General features: G+C 57.3%; 1 protein-coding gene across 1 annotated transcript in view; it reads left to right on the top strand.

Annotated features, from left to right (window-relative positions):
* The window catches only part of stard13a (StAR-related lipid transfer (START) domain containing 13a), a 175,218-nt gene that overhangs the window by 14,754 nt on the left and 145,624 nt on the right, over positions 1-14,840 (top strand). The window contains exons 4-5 of the mRNA XM_090226453.1: positions 11,911-12,102; positions 12,675-12,705. Coding sequence (XP_090082579.1) covers positions 11,911-12,102; positions 12,675-12,705 — 223 coding nt within the window. The remainder of the gene's footprint in view (positions 1-11,910; positions 12,103-12,674; positions 12,706-14,840) is intronic.

Below are 14,840 nucleotides of genomic sequence, written 5' to 3'. Positions count from 1 at the left end.
AGGAGAAAGAAGGAGAGGAGCGAGGGAGGGAGAGGGAAGGAGAAGGAAGGAGAGGAGCGAGGGAGAGGGAAGGAGAAGGAAGGAGAGGAGCGAGGGAGAGGGAATGAGGAAGGAAGGAGAGGAGCGAGGGAGAGGAGCGAGGGAGGGAGAGGGAAGGAGAAGGAAGGATAAGAGCGAGGGAGAGGGAAGGAGGAAGGAGAGGAGCGAGGGAGAGGGATGGAAGGAGTGGAGCGAGGGAGAGGGAAGGAGAAGGAATGAGAGGAGCGGGAGAGAGGGAAGGAGAAGGAAGGATAAGAGCGAGGGAGAGGGAAGGAGAAGGAAGGAGAGGAGCGGGGGAGAGGGAAGGAGAAGGAAGGAGAGGAGCGAGGGAGAGGGAAGGAGAAGGAAGGATAAGAGCGAGGGAGAGGGAAGGAGGAAGGAAGGAGAGGAGCGAGGGAGAGGGAAGCAGGAAGGAAGGAGAGGAGGGAGGGAGAGGAGCGAGGGAGGGAGAGGGAAGGAGAAGGAAGGAGAGGAGCGAGGGAGAGGGAAGGAGAAGGAAGGATAAGAGCGAGGGAGAGGGAAGGAGAAGGAAAGAGAGGAGAGGGGGAGAGGGAAGGAGAAGGAAGGATAAGAGTGAGGGAGAGGGAAGGAGGAAGGAAGGAGAGGAGCGAGGGAGAGGGAAGCAGGAAGGAAGGAGAGGAGGGAGGGAGAGGAGCGAGGGAGGGAGAGGGAAGGAGAAGGAAGGAGAGGAGCGAGGGAGAGGGAAGGAGAAGGAATGAGAGGAGCGGGAGAGAGGGAAGGAGAAGGAAGGATAAGAGCGAGGGAGAGGGAAGGAGAAGGAAGGAGAGGAGCGGGGGAGAGGGAAGGAGAAGGAAGGAGAGGAGCGAGGGAGAGGGAAGGAGAAGGAAGGATAAGAGCGAGGGAGAGGGAAGGAGGAAGGAAGGAGAGGAGCGAGGGAGAGGGAAGCAGGAAGGAAGGAGAGGAGGGAGGGAGAGGAGCGAGGGAGGGAGAGGGAAGGAGAAGGAAGGAGAGGAGCGAGGGAGAGGGAAGGAGAAGGAAGGATAAGAGCGAGGGAGAGGGAAGGAGAAGGAAAGAGAGGAGAGGGGGAGAGGGAAGGAGAAGGAAGGATAAGAGTGAGGGAGAGGGAAGGAGGAAGGAAGGAGAGGAGCGAGGGAGAGGGAAGCAGGAAGGAAGGAGAGGAGGGAGGGAGAGGAGCGAGGGAGGGAGAGGGAAGGAGAAGGAAGGAGAGGAGCGAGGGAGAGGGAAGGAGAAGGAAGGATAAGAGCAAGGGATAGGGAAGGAGAAGGAAAGAGAGGAGCGGGGGAGAGGGAAGGAGAAGGAAGGATAAGAGTGAGGGAGAGGGAAGGAGGAAGGAAGGAGAGGAGCGAGGGAGAGGGAAGCAGGAAGGAAGGAGAGGAGGGAGGGAGAGGAGCGAGGGAGGGAGAGGGAAGGAGAAGGAAGGAGAGGAGCGAGGGAGAGGGAAGGAGAAGGAAGGATAAGAGCGAGGGAGAGGGAAGGAGAAGGAAGGAGAGGCGCGAGGGAGAGGGAAGGAGAAGGAAGGATAAGAACGAGGGAGAGGGAAGCAGAAGGAAGGATAAGAGCGAGGGAGAGGGAATGAGGAAGGAAGGAGAGGAGCGAGGGAGAGGAGCGAGGGAGGGAGAGGGAAGGAGAAGGAGGGAGAGGAGCGAGGGAGGGAGGGAGAGGGAAGGAGAAGGAAGGAGAGGAGCGAGGGAGAGGGAAGGAGAAGGAAGGATAAGAGCGAGGGAGAGGGAAGGAGAAGGAAGGAGAGGCGCGAGGGAGAGGGAAGGAGAAGGAAGGATAAGAGTGAGGGAGAGGGAAGGAGGAAGGAAGGAGAGGAGCGAGGGAGAGGGAAGCAGGAAGGAAGGAGAGGAGGGAGGGAGAGTAGCGAGGGAGGGAGAGGGAAGGAGAAGGAAGGAGAGGAGCGAGGGAGAGGGAAGGAGAAGGAAGGATAAGAGCGAGGGGTGGGAAGGAGAAGGAAAGAGAGGAGAGGGGGAGAGGGAAGGAGAAGGAAGGATAAGAGTGAGGGAGAGGGAAGGAGGAAGGAAGGAGAGGAGCGAGGGAGAGGGAAGCAGGAAGGAAGAAGAGGAGCGGGGGAGAGGGAAGGAGGAAGGAAGGAGAGGAGCGAGGGAGAGGGAAGCAGGAAGGAAGGAGAGGAGGGAGGGAGAGGAGCGAGGGAGGGAGAGGGAAGGAGAAGGAAGGAGAGGAGCGAGGGAGAGGGAAGGAGAAGGAAGGATAAGAGCGAGGGAGAGGGAAGGAGAAGGAAGGAGAGGCGCGAGGGAGAGGGAAGGAGAAGGAAGGATAAGAACGAGGGAGAGGGAAGCAGAAGGAAGGATAAGAGCGAGGGAGAGGGAATGAGGAAGGAAGGAGAGGAGCGAGGGAGAGGAGCGAGGGAGGGAGAGGGAAGGAGAAGGAAGGAGAGGAGCGAGGGAGAGGGAAGGAGAAGGAAGGATAAGAGCGAGGGAGAGGGAAGGAGAAGGAAGGAGAGGCGCGAGGGAGAGGGAAGGAGAAGGAAGGATAAGAGTGAGGGAGAGGGAAGGAGGAAGGAAGGAGAGGAGCGAGGGAGAGTGAAGCAGGAAGGAAGGAGAGGAGGGAGGGAGAGGAGCGAGGGAGGGAGAGGGAAGGAGAAGGAAGGAGAGGAGCGAGGGAGAGGGAAGGAGAAGGAAGGATAAGAGCGAGGGAGAGGGAAGGAGAAGGAAAGAGAGGAGAGGGGGAGAGGGAAGGAGAAGGAAGGATAAGAGTGAGGGAGAGGGAAGGAGGAAGGAAGGAGAGGAGCGAGGGAGAGTGAAGCAGGAAGGAAGGAGAGGAGGGAGGGAGAGGAGCGAGGGAGGGAGAGGGAAGGAGAAGGAAGGAGAGGAGCGAGGGAGAGGGAAGGAGAAGGAAGGATAAGAGCGAGGGAGAGGGAAGGAGAAGGAAAGAGAGGAGAGGGGGAGAGGGAAGGAGAAGGAAGGATAAGAGTGAGGGAGAGGGAAGGAGGAAGGAAGGAGAGGAGCGAGGGAGAGGGAAGCAGGAAGGAAGGAGAGGAGGGAGGGAGAGGAGCGAGGGAGGGAGAGGGAAGGAGAAGGAAGGAGAGGAGCGAGGGAGAGGGAAGGAGAAGGAAGGATAAGAGCGAGGGAGAGGGAAGGAGAAGGAAAGAGAGGAGCGGGGGAGAGGGAAGGAGAAGGAAGGATAAGAGTGAGGGAGAGGGAAGGAGGAAGGAAGGAGAGGAGCGAGGGAGAGGGAAGCAGGAAGGAAGGAGAGGAGGGAGGGAGAGGAGCGAGGGACGGAGAGGGAAGGAGAAGGAAGGAGAGGAGCGAGGGAGAGGAGCGAGGGAGGGAGAGGGAAGGAGAAGGAGGGAGAGGAGCGAGGGAGGGAGGGAGAGGGAAGGAGAAGGAAGGAGAGGAGCGAGGGAGAGGGAAGGAGAAGGAAGGATAAGAGCGAGGGAGAGGGAAGGAGAAGGAAGGAGAGGCGCGAGGGAGAGGGAAGGAGAAGGAAGGATAAGAGTGAGGGAGAGGGAAGGAGGAAGGAAGGAGAGGAGCGAGGGAGAGGGAAGCAGGAAGGAAGGAGAGGAGGGAGGGAGAGGAGCGAGGGAGGGAGAGGGAAGGAGAAGGAAGGAGAGGAGCGAGGGAGAGGGAAGGAGAAGGAAGGATAAGAGCGAGGGAGAGGGAAGGAGAAGGAAGGAGAGGAGAGGGGGAGAGGGAAGGAGAAGGAAGGATAAGAGTGAGGGAGAGGGAAGGAGGAAGGAAGGAGAGGAGCGAGGGAGAGGGAAGCAGGAAGGAAGAAGAGGAGCGGGGGAGAGGGAAGGAGGAAGGAAGGAGAGGAGCGAGGGAGAGGGAAGCAGGAAGGAAGGAGAGGAGGGAGGGAGAGGAGCGAGGGAGGGAGAGGGAAGGAGAAGGAAGGAGAGGAGCGAGGGAGAGGGAAGGAGAAGGAAGGATAAGAGCGAGGGAGAGGGAAGGAGAAGGAAGGAGAGGCGCGAGGGAGAGGGAAGGAGAAGGAAGGATAAGAACGAGGGAGAGGGAAGCAGAAGGAAGGATAAGAGCGAGGGAGAGGGAATGAGGAAGGAAGGAGAGGAGCGAGGGAGAGGAGCGAGGGAGGGAGAGGGAAGGAGAAAGAAGGAGAGGAGCGAGGGAGAGGGAAGGAGAAGGAAGGATAAGAGCGAGGGAGAGGGAAGGAGAAGGAAGGAGAGGCGCGAGGGAGAGGGAAGGAGAAGGAAGGATAAGAGTGAGGGAGAGGGAAGGAGGAAGGAAGGAGAGGAGCGAGGGAGAGTGAAGCAGGAAGGAAGGAGAGGAGGGAGGGAGAGGAGCGAGGGAGGGAGAGGGAAGGAGAAGGAAGGAGAGGAGCGAGGGAGAGGGAAGGAGAAGGAAGGATAAGAGCGAGGGAGAGGGAAGGAGAAGGAAAGAGAGGAGAGGGGGAGAGGGAAGGAGAAGGAAGGATAAGAGTGAGGGAGAGGGAAGGAGGAAGGAAGGAGAGGAGCGAGAGGAGAGGGAAGGAGGAAGGAAGGAGAGGAGCGAGGGAGAGGGAAGCAGGAAGGAAGAAGAGGAGCGGGGGAGAGGGAAGGAGGAAGGAAGGAGAGGAGCGAGGGAGAGGGAAGCAGGAAGGAAGGAGAGGAGGGAGGGAGAGGAGGGAGGGAGAGGAGCGAGGGAGGGAGAGGGAAGGAGAAGGAAGGAGAGGAGCGAGGGAGAGGGAAGGAGAAGGAAGGATAAGAGCGAGGGAGAGGGAAGGAGAAGGAAGGAGAGGCGCGAGGGAGAGGGAAGGAGAAGGAAGGATAAGAGTGAGGGAGAGGGAAGGAGGAAGGAAGGATAAGAGCGAGGGAGAGTGAAGCAGGAAGGAAGGAGAGGAGGGAGGGAGAGGAGCGAGGGAGGGAGAGGGAAGGAGAAGGAAGGAGAGGAGCGAGGGAGAGGGAAGGAGAAGGAAGGATAAGAGCGAGGGAGAGGGAAGGAGAAGGAAAGAGAGGAGAGGGGGAGAGGGAAGGAGAAGGAAGGATAAGAGTGAGGGAGAGGGAAGGAGGAAGGAAGGAGAGCGAGGGAGAGGGAAGCAGGAAGGAAGGAGAGGAGGGAGGGAGAGGAGCGAGGGAGGGAGAGGGAAGGAGAAGGAAGGAGAGGAGCGAGGGAGAGGGAAGGAGAAGGAAGGATAAGAGCGAGGGAGAGGGAAGGAGAAGGAAAGAGAGGAGCGGGGGAGAGGGAAGGAGAAGGAAGGATAAGAGTGAAAGAGAGGGAAGGAGGAAGGAAGGAGAGGAGCGAGGGAGAGGGAAGCAGGAAGGAAGGAGAGGAGGGAGGGAGAGGAGCGAGGGACGGAGAGGGAAGGAGAAGGAAGGAGAGGAGCGAGGGAGAGGAGCGAGGGAGGGAGAGGGAAGGAGAAGGAGGGAGAGGAGCGAGGGAGGGAGGGAGAGGGAAGGAGAAGGAAGGAGAGGAGCGAGGGAGAGGGAAGGAGAAGGAAGGATAAGAGCGAGGGAGAGGGAAGGAGAAGGAAGGAGAGGCGCGAGGGAGAGGGAAGGAGAAGGAAGGATAAGAGTGAAAGAGAGGGAAGGAGGAAGGAAGGAGAGGAGCGAGGGAGAGGGAAGCAGGAAGGAAGGAGAGGAGGGAGGGAGAGGAGCGAGGGAGGGAGAGGGAAGGAGAAGGAAGGAGAGGAGCGAGGGAGAGGGAAGGAGAAGGAAGGATAAGAGCGAGGGAGAGGGAAGGAGAAGGAAAGAGAGGAGAGGGGGAGAGGGAAGGAGAAGGAAGGATAAGAGTGAGGGAGAGGGAAGGAGGAAGGAAGGAGAGGAGCGAGGGAGAGGGAAGCAGGAAGGAAGAAGAGGTGCGGGGGAGAGGGAAGGAGGAAGGAAGGAGAGGAGCGAGGGAGAGGGAAGCAGGAAGGAAGGAGAGGAGGGAGGGAGAGGAGCGAGGGAGGGAGAGGGAAGGAGAAGGAAGGAGAGGAGCGAGGGAGAGGGAAGGAGAAGGAAGGATAAGAGCGAGGGAGAGGGAAGGAGAAGGAAGGAGAGGCGCGAGGGAGAGGGAAGGAGAAGGAAGGATAAGAACGAGGGAGAGGGAAGCAGAAGGAAGGATAAGAGCGAGGGAGAGGGAAGGAGAAGGAAGGAGAGGCGCGAGGGAGAGGGAAGGAGAAGGAAGGATAAGAGTGAGGGAGAGGGAAGGAGGAAGGAAGGAGAGGAGCGAGGGAGAGTGAAGCAGGAAGGAAGGAGAGGAGGGAGGGAGAGGAGCGAGGGAGGGAGAGGGAAGGAGAAGGAAGGAGAGGAGCGAGGGAGAGGGAAGGAGAAGGAAGGATAAGAGCGAGGGAGAGGGAAGGAGAAGGAAAGAGAGGAGAGGGGGAGAGGGAAGGAGAAGGAAGGATAAGAGTGAGGGAGAGGGAAGGAGGAAGGAAGGAGAGGAGCGAGAGGAGAGGGAAGGAGGAAGGAAGGAGAGGAGCGAGGGAGAGGGAAGCAGGAAGGAAGAAGAGGAGCGGGGGAGAGGGAAGGAGGAAGGAAGGAGAGGAGCGAGGGAGAGGGAAGCAGGAAGGAAGGAGAGGAGGGAGGGAGAGGAGCGAGGGAGGGAGAGGGAAGGAGAAGGAAGGAGAGGAGCGAGGGAGAGGGAAGGAGAAGGAAGGATAAGAGCGAGGGAGAGGGAAGGAGAAGGAAGGAGAGGCGCGAGGGAGAGGGAAGGAGAAGGAAGGATAAGAGTGAGGGAGAGGGAAGGAGGAAGGAAGGATAAGAGCGAGGGAGAGTGAAGCAGGAAGGAAGGAGAGGAGGGAGGGAGAGGAGCGAGGGAGGGAGAGGGAAGGAGAAGGAAGGAGAGGAGCGAGGGAGAGGGAAGGAGAAGGAAGGATAAGAGCGAGGGAGAGGGAAGGAGAAGGAAAGAGAGGAGAGGGGGAGAGGGAAGGAGAAGGAAGGATAAGAGTGAGGGAGAGGGAAGGAGGAAGGAAGGAGAGGAGCGAGGGAGAGGGAAGCAGGAAGGAAGGAGAGGAGGGAGGGAGAGGAGCGAGGGAGGGAGAGGGAAGGAGAAGGAAGGAGAGGAGCGAGGGAGAGGGAAGGAGAAGGAAGGATAAGAGCGAGGGAGAGGGAAGGAGAAGGAAAGAGAGGAGCGGGGGAGAGGGAAGGAGAAGGAAGGATAAGAGTGAAAGAGAGGGAAGGAGGAAGGAAGGAGAGGAGCGAGGGAGAGGGAAGCAGGAAGGAAGGAGAGGAGGGAGGGAGAGGAGCGAGGGACGGAGAGGGAAGGAGAAGGAAGGAGAGGAGCGAGGGAGAGGAGCGAGGGAGGGAGAGGGAAGGAGAAGGAGGGAGAGGAGCGAGGGAGGGAGGGAGAGGGAAGGAGAAGGAAGGAGAGGAGCGAGGGAGAGGGAAGGAGAAGGAAGGATAAGAGCGAGGGAGAGGGAAGGAGAAGGAAGGAGAGGCGCGAGGGAGAGGGAAGGAGAAGGAAGGATAAGAGTGAAAGAGAGGGAAGGAGGAAGGAAGGAGAGGAGCGAGGGAGAGGGAAGCAGGAAGGAAGGAGAGGAGGGAGGGAGAGGAGCGAGGGAGGGAGAGGGAAGGAGAAGGAAGGAGAGGAGCGAGGGAGAGGGAAGGAGAAGGAAGGATAAGAGCGAGGGAGAGGGAAGGAGAAGGAAAGAGAGGAGAGGGGGAGAGGGAAGGAGAAGGAAGGATAAGAGTGAGGGAGAGGGAAGGAGGAAGGAAGGAGAGGAGCGAGGGAGAGGGAAGCAGGAAGGAAGAAGAGGTGCGGGGGAGAGGGAAGGAGGAAGGAAGGAGAGGAGCGAGGGAGAGGGAAGCAGGAAGGAAGGAGAGGAGGGAGGGAGAGGAGCGAGGGAGGGAGAGGGAAGGAGAAGGAAGGAGAGGAGCGAGGGAGAGGGAAGGAGAAGGAAGGATAAGAGCGAGGGAGAGGGAAGGAGAAGGAAGGAGAGGCGCGAGGGAGAGGGAAGGAGAAGGAAGGATAAGAACGAGGGAGAGGGAAGCAGAAGGAAGGATAAGAGCGAGGGAGAGGGAATGAGGAAGGAAGGAGAGGAGCGAGGGAGAGGAGCGAGGGAGGGAGAGGGAAGGAGAAGGAAGGAGAGGAGCGAGGGAGAGGGAAGGAGAAGGAAGGATAAGAGCGAGGGAGAGGGAAGGAGAAGGAAGGAGAGGCGCGAGGGAGAGGGAAGGAGAAGGAAGGATAAGAGTGAGGGAGAGGGAAGGAGGAAGGAAGGAGAGGAGCGAGGGAGAGTGAAGCAGGAAGGAAGGAGAGGAGGGAGGGAGAGGAGCGAGGGAGGGAGAGGGAAGGAGAAGGAAGGAGAGGAGCGAGGGAGAGGGAAGGAGAAGGAAGGATAAGAGCGAGGGAGAGGGAAGGAGAAGGAAAGAGAGGAGAGGGGGAGAGGGAAGGAGAAGGAAGGATAAGAGTGAGGGAGAGGGAAGGAGGAAGGAAGGAGAGGAGCGAGGGAGAGGGAAGCAGGAAGGAAGGAGAGGAGGGAGGGAGAGGAGCGAGGGAGGGAGAGGGAAGTAGAAGGAAGGAGAGGAGCAAGGGAGAGGGAAGGAGAAGGAAGGATAAGAGCGAGGGAGAGGGAAGGAGAAGGAAAGAGAGGAGCGGGGGAGAGGGAAGGAGAAGGAAGGATAAGAGTGAGGGAGAGGGAAGGAGGAAGGAAGGAGAGGAGCGAGGGAGAGGGAAGCAGGAAGGAAGGAGAGGAGGGAGGGAGAGGAGCGAGGGACGGAGAGGGAAGGAGAAGGAAGGAGAGGAGCGAGGGAGAGGGAAGGAGAAGGAAGGATAAGAGCGAGGGAGAGGGAAGGAGAAGGAAGGAGAGGCGCGAGGGAGAGGGAAGGAGAAGGAAGGATAAGAACGAGGGAGAGGGAAGCAGAAGGAAGGATAAGAGCGAGGGAGAGGGAATGAGGAAGGAAGGAGAGGAGCGAGGGAGAGGAGCGAGGGAGGGAGAGGGAAGGAGAAGGAAGGAGAGGAGCGAGGGAGGGAGAGGGAAGGAGAAGGAAGGAGAGGAGCGAGGGAGAGGGAAGGAGAAGGAAGGAGAGTAGCGGGGGAGAGGGAAGGAGAAGGAAGGATAAGAACGAGGGAGAGGGAAGGAGAAGGAAGGATAAGAGTGAGGGAGAGGGAAGGAGGAAGGAAGGAGAGGAGCGAGGGAGAGGGAAGCAGGAGGGAAGGAGAGGAGGGAGGGAGAGGAGCAAGGGAGGGAGAGGGAAGGAGAAGGAAGGAGAGGAGCGAGGGAGAGGGAAGGAGAAGGAAGGATAAGAGTGAGGGAGAGGGAAGGAGGAAGGAAGGAGAGGAGCGAGGGAGAGGGAAGCAGGAAGGAAGGAGAGGAGGGAGGGAGAGGAGCGAGGGAGGGAGAGGGAAGGAGAAGGAAGGAGAGGAGCGAGGGAGAGGGAAGGAGAAGGAAGGATAAGAGCGAGGGAGAGGGAAGGAGAAGGAAGGAGAGGCGCGAGGGAGAGGGAAGGAGAAGGAAGGATAAGAACGAGGGAGAGGGAAGCAGAAGGAAGGATAAGAGCGAGGGAGAGGGAATGAGGAAGGAAGGAGAGGAGCGAGGGAGAGGAGTGAGGGAGGGAGAGGGAAGGAGAAGGAAGGAGAGGAGCGAGGGAGGGAGAGGGAAGGAGAAGGAAGGAGAGGAGCGAGGTAGAGGGAAGGAGAAGGAAGGAGAGTAGCGGGGGAGAGGGAAGGAGAAGGAAGGATAAGAACGAGGGAGAGGGAAGGAGAAGGAAGGATAAGAGCGAGGGAGAGGGAAGGAGGAAGGAAGAAGAGGAGCGAGGGAGAGGGAAGGAGGAAGGAAGGAGAGGAGCGAGGGAGAGGAGCGAGGGAGGGAGAGGGAAGGAGAAGGAAGGAGAGGAGCGAGGGAGGGAGAGGGAAGGAGAAGGAAGGAGAGGAGCGAGGGAGAGGGAAGGAGAAGGAAGGAGAGGAGCGAGGGAGAGGGAAGGAGAAGGATGGAGAGGCGCGAGGGAGAGGGAAGGAGAAGGAAGGATAAGAGCGAGGGAGAGGGAAGGAGAAGGAAGGATAAGAGCGAGGGAGAGGGAAGGAGAAGGAAGGATAAGAGCGAGGGAGAGGGAAGGAGAAGGATGGAGAGGTGCGAGGGAGAGGGAAGGAGAAGGAAGGATAAGAGCGAGGGAGAGGGAAGCAGAAGGAAGGATAAGAGCGAGGGAGAGGCAAGGAGGAAGGAAGGAGAGGAGCGAGGGAGAGGGAATGAGGAAGGAAGGAGAGGAGCGAGGGAGAGGAGCGAGGGAGGGAGAGGGAAGGAGAAGGAAGGAGAGGAGCGAGGGAGGGAGAGGGAAGGAAGAAGGAAGGAGAGGAGCGAGGGAGAGGGAAGGAGGAGGAAGGAGAGGAGCGAGGGAGAGAGAAGGAGAAGGAAGGAGAGGAGCGGGGGAGATGGAAGGAGAAGGAAGGATAAGAGCGAGGGAGAGGGAAGCAGAAGGAGAGGAGCGAGGGAGAGGGAAGGAAGGAGAGGAGCGAGGGAGAGGGAAGGAGAAGGAATGAGAGGAGCGGGGGAGAGGGAAGGAGAAGGAAGGATAAGAGCGAGGGAGAGGGAAGGAGAAGGAAGGATAAGAGCGAGGGAGAGGGAAGGAGAAGGAAGGAGAGGAGCGAGGGAGAGGGAAGGAGAATGAAGGAGAGGAGGGGGGGGGAGAGGGAAGGAGAAGGAAGGAGAGGAGCGAGGGAGAGGGAAGGAGAAGGAAGGATAAGAGTGAGGGAGAGGGAAGGAGGAAGGAAGGAGAGGAGCGAGGGAGAGGGAAGCAGGAAGGAAGGAGAGGAGGGAGGGAGAGGAGCGAGGGAGGGAGAGGGAAGGAGAAGGAAGGAGAGGAGCGAGGGAGAGTGAAGGAGAAGGAAGGATAAGAGCGAGGGAGAGGGAAGGAGAAGGAAGGAGAGGCGCGAGGGAGAGGGAAGGAGAAGGAAGGATAAGAACGAGGGAGAGGGAAGCAGAAGGAAGGATAAGAGCGAGGGAGAGGGAATGAGGAAGGAAGGAGAGGAGCGAGGGAGAGGAGCGAGGGAGGGAGAGGGAAGGAGAAGGAAGGAGAGGAGCGAGGGAGGGAGAGGGAAGGAGAAGGAAGGAGAGGAGCGAGGGAGGGAGAGGGAAGGAGAAGGAAGGAGAGGAGCGAGGGAGGGAGAGGGAAGGAGAAGGAAGGAGAGGAGCGAGGGAGAGGGAAGGAGAAGGAAGGAGAGGAGCGAGGGAGAGGGAAGGAGAAGGATGGAGAGGCGCGAGGGAGAGGGAAGGAGAAGGAAGGATAAGAGCGAGGGAGAGGGAAGGAGAAGGAAGGATAAGAGCGAGGGAGACGGAAGGAGAAGGAAGGATAAGAGCGAGGGAGAGGGAAGGAGAAGGATGGAGAGGTGCGAGGGAGAGGGAAGGAGAAGGAAGGATAAGAGCGAGGGAGAGGGAAGCAGAAGGAAGGATAAGAGCGAGGGAGAGGCAAGGAGGAAGGAAGGAGAGGAGCGAGGGAGAGGGAATGAGGAAGGAAGGAGAGGAGCGAGGGAGAGGAGCGAGGGAGGGAGAGGGAAGGAGAAGGAAGGAGAGGAGCGAGGGAGGGAGAGGGAAGGAAGAAGGAAGGAGAGGAGCGAGGGAGAGGGAAGGAGGAGGAAGGAGAGGAGCGAGGGAGAGAGAAGGAGAAGGAAGGAGAGGAGTGGGGGAGATGGAAGGAGAAGGAAGGATAAGAGCGAGGGAGAGGGAAGCAGAAGGAGAGGAGCGAGGGAGAGGGAAGGAAGGAGAGGAGCGAGGGAGAGGGAAGGAGAAGGAATGAGAGGAGCAGGGGAGAGGGAAGGAGAAGGAAGGATAAGAGCGAGGGAGAGGGAAGGAGAAGGAAGGATAAGAGCGAGGGAGAGGGAAGGAGAAGGAAGGAGAGGAGCGAGGGAGAGGGAAGGAGAATGAAGGAGAGGAGGGGGGGAGAGGGAAGGAGAAGGAAGGACAGGGATAGACTGACAAAAGCAATAGAAGGACAGCACAGAAATGAGGTGTCTGAATTTGTTTGTTATGAGTATACTTCTGTTCCATGGACGTACCCCCTTCTCACGCCTCTCTCTGCCCCCTCAGAGTGCTCCTGCACTGGGAAGGATGATAAGCAGAGGCCTGGTCCACGACCACAATACCTCCAGGCCTTCAAACAGACCCCCAGAGAGCAGCGTGTCCAGCTCCAGACGACGTTCTCGTCCCCTGGCCCGCAGCAGACCCCTGATCCGCTCCTCCCTACACTCCCCCTCACACCTCCACTACAGACGGAGAACCGTAAGACATGTTATGATTCTCTGTCAAACCCATCACACACACACACACACACACACACACACACACACACACACACACACACACACACACACACACACATATACACACACACACATACACACACATATACACACACACACACACACACACACACACACACACACACACACACACACACACACACACACACACACACACACACAGCCCCTCCAAGAACAACATCCAGTACTTCTCCCCTGTGCAGCATAATCCCACTGAAGCCATGTAATAGAGGTTGGTTTGGTTGACTATGAGTCTGTCTCAAATGGCAGCCTGTACCCTATGTAGAGCCTTATGGGCCCTGGTCAAAAGGAGGGCACTTCATAGGGAATAGGGTGCCATTTGGGATGTACTCAATAAACCTGATAGACACTGAACCATCAGACTGGAAGAATATACTGTTTAATATAAATATTTATTACACTGGATCACACACTGTGTGTGTGTGTGTGTGTGTGTGTGTGTGTGTGTGTGTGTGTGTGTGTGTGTGCGTGTGTGACACTCATCGTCTCTCTGTCTCTGTCTCCTGTCAGGGTGAAAACAGGATGACCAGCCAATCAGAAGGTAAGATGACCTCTTTATCTGGTGTGTGTGTGTCAAACCTCAACCGCCCTGAAGTAAACACACACAAACACACACACACACACACGCACAGACAGACAGACAGACAGACAGACAGACTGGCAGACAGACAGACAGACAGACAGACAGACTGTCTGTGGTTGATAAGACAGGCAGTGATATAATGTGTTCTGTTGTGAATGTTTCAACTTTCCAGGACGTTCCTACCATGGTCACATGGTCTGATGCTGTATTGTAAGGTTATCAGGCTACATGCAGCTACAGTAGTTAACATCTACACCAGAATGTGTGCTAAGATGTCTTCTGCCATTTTCACTCATCGATTCAAATTGAGATCAATTGATTATCAATACATTGATTATTGTACTGTATATGGAGACAGGAAGAATGAACCTTGACCTTACGGTATTGGGACCAGAGCCTGTGAAGAGACTTGGAAAAGGTTGATATGCTGTGCTATGTTAATATCGCTGGCCGTTTACTAGGTACACTTATCTAGAACCGGGTCGGACCTCCCTTTGCCTCCACAACAGCCTGAATTCTTTGGGCGCTTGGTAATGTTGCTCAATTGGTATCAAGGGACCTAACGTGTGCCAGGAAATCATTCCCCAGACCATTATACCAACGCCACCAGTCTGTACCATTAACACCAGACAGGATGGGGCCAGACCATTATACCACCGCCACCAGTCTGTACCATTAACACCAGGCAGGATGGGGCCAGACCATTATACCAACGCCACCAGGCAGGATGGGGCCAGACCATTATACCAACGCCACCAGTCTGTACCATTAACACCAGGCAGGATGGGGCCAGACCATTATACCAACGCCACCAGTCTGTACCATTAACACCAGGCAGGATGGGGCCAGACCATTATACCAACGCCACCAGTCTGTACCATTAACACCAGGCAAGATGGGGCCAGACCATTATACCAACGCCACCAGTCAGGATGGGGCCAGACCATTATACCAACGCCACCAGTCTGTACCATTAACACCAGGCAGGATGGGGCCAGACCATTATACCACCGCCACCAGGCAGGATGGGGCCAGACCATTATACCAACGCCACCAGCCTGTACCATTAACACCAGGCAGGATGGGGCCATGGACTCACGCTGTTTACACCAAATCCTGACTCTGTCATCAGCACGACGCAACAGGAACCATGATCCATTGGATCCACGTGACTCACTGTCTGTAGGAGCCAACCATTTTGGTGAACGGGGTGTACCTAATAAACTGGCCAGTGTATAGCTTATAGCTTTATTCAGATCCCAGGCGCCGATCCATAGACACATGGAGAAGGATAGCCTGGTTCCTATGTGGGAGTTGGCATAACAGCACAAAGCGATCGGAGACCAGGCTAGGTTTAAAAGAGCATCTTTCTAAGATGAATGAGCCTTTGGCTGTTGTAGTTACACCTTGGAATGTGTCCTTTCTGATTGACAGGCACAGGCGTCATGGCGACCACAGGGAGTTATCGTGGCGACAGGGTGACATTCTGTGTGTTTTACTCGGGCCAAAGTGTTTACGTGTTAGCATGTGTGTGTGTGTGTGTGTGTGTGTGTGTGTGTGTGTGTGTGTGTGTGTGTGTGTGTGTGTAGTGTGTAGTGTGTGTGTGTGTGGCACCACTAGACCCAGGTCACGTTACTGTCACTGATAGTCCAGCAGGAAGAGGTGTAGTTTGGGTAATGACCCTCCAGAGGCTGCTGGGAGGTCAGGGGTGATGACACTATCAACCTCACAGGAGGGTGTGTGTGTATGTGTGTGTGTGTGTTTGTGCCTACCGTGTGTGTGTGTGTGTGTGTGTGTGTGTGTGTCTGTGTGTGTGTGTGTGTGTGTGTGTGTGTCTGTGTGTGTGTGTGTGTGTGTGTGTGTGTGTGTGTGTGTGTGTGTGTGTGTGTGTGGTCTGTGTGTGTGTGTGTGTGTGTGTGTGTGTCTGTGTGTGTGTGTGTGTGTGTGTGTGTGTGTGTGTGTGTGTGGTCTGTGTGTGTGTGTGTGTGTGTGTGTGTGTCTGTGTGTGTGTGTGTGTGTGTCTGTGTGTGTGTGTGTGTGTGTGTGTGTGTGTGTGTGTGTGTGTGTGTGTGTGTGTGTGTGTGTGTGTGTGT

This window comes from Oncorhynchus mykiss, chromosome 29, assembly GCF_057628025.1.
Source record: "Oncorhynchus mykiss isolate SJ-2025 chromosome 29, ASM5762802v1, whole genome shotgun sequence".
NCBI classification, from domain to species: Eukaryota; Metazoa; Chordata; class Actinopteri; order Salmoniformes; family Salmonidae; genus Oncorhynchus; species Oncorhynchus mykiss.
This window is presented reverse-complemented; position numbering and strand designations above follow the sequence as displayed.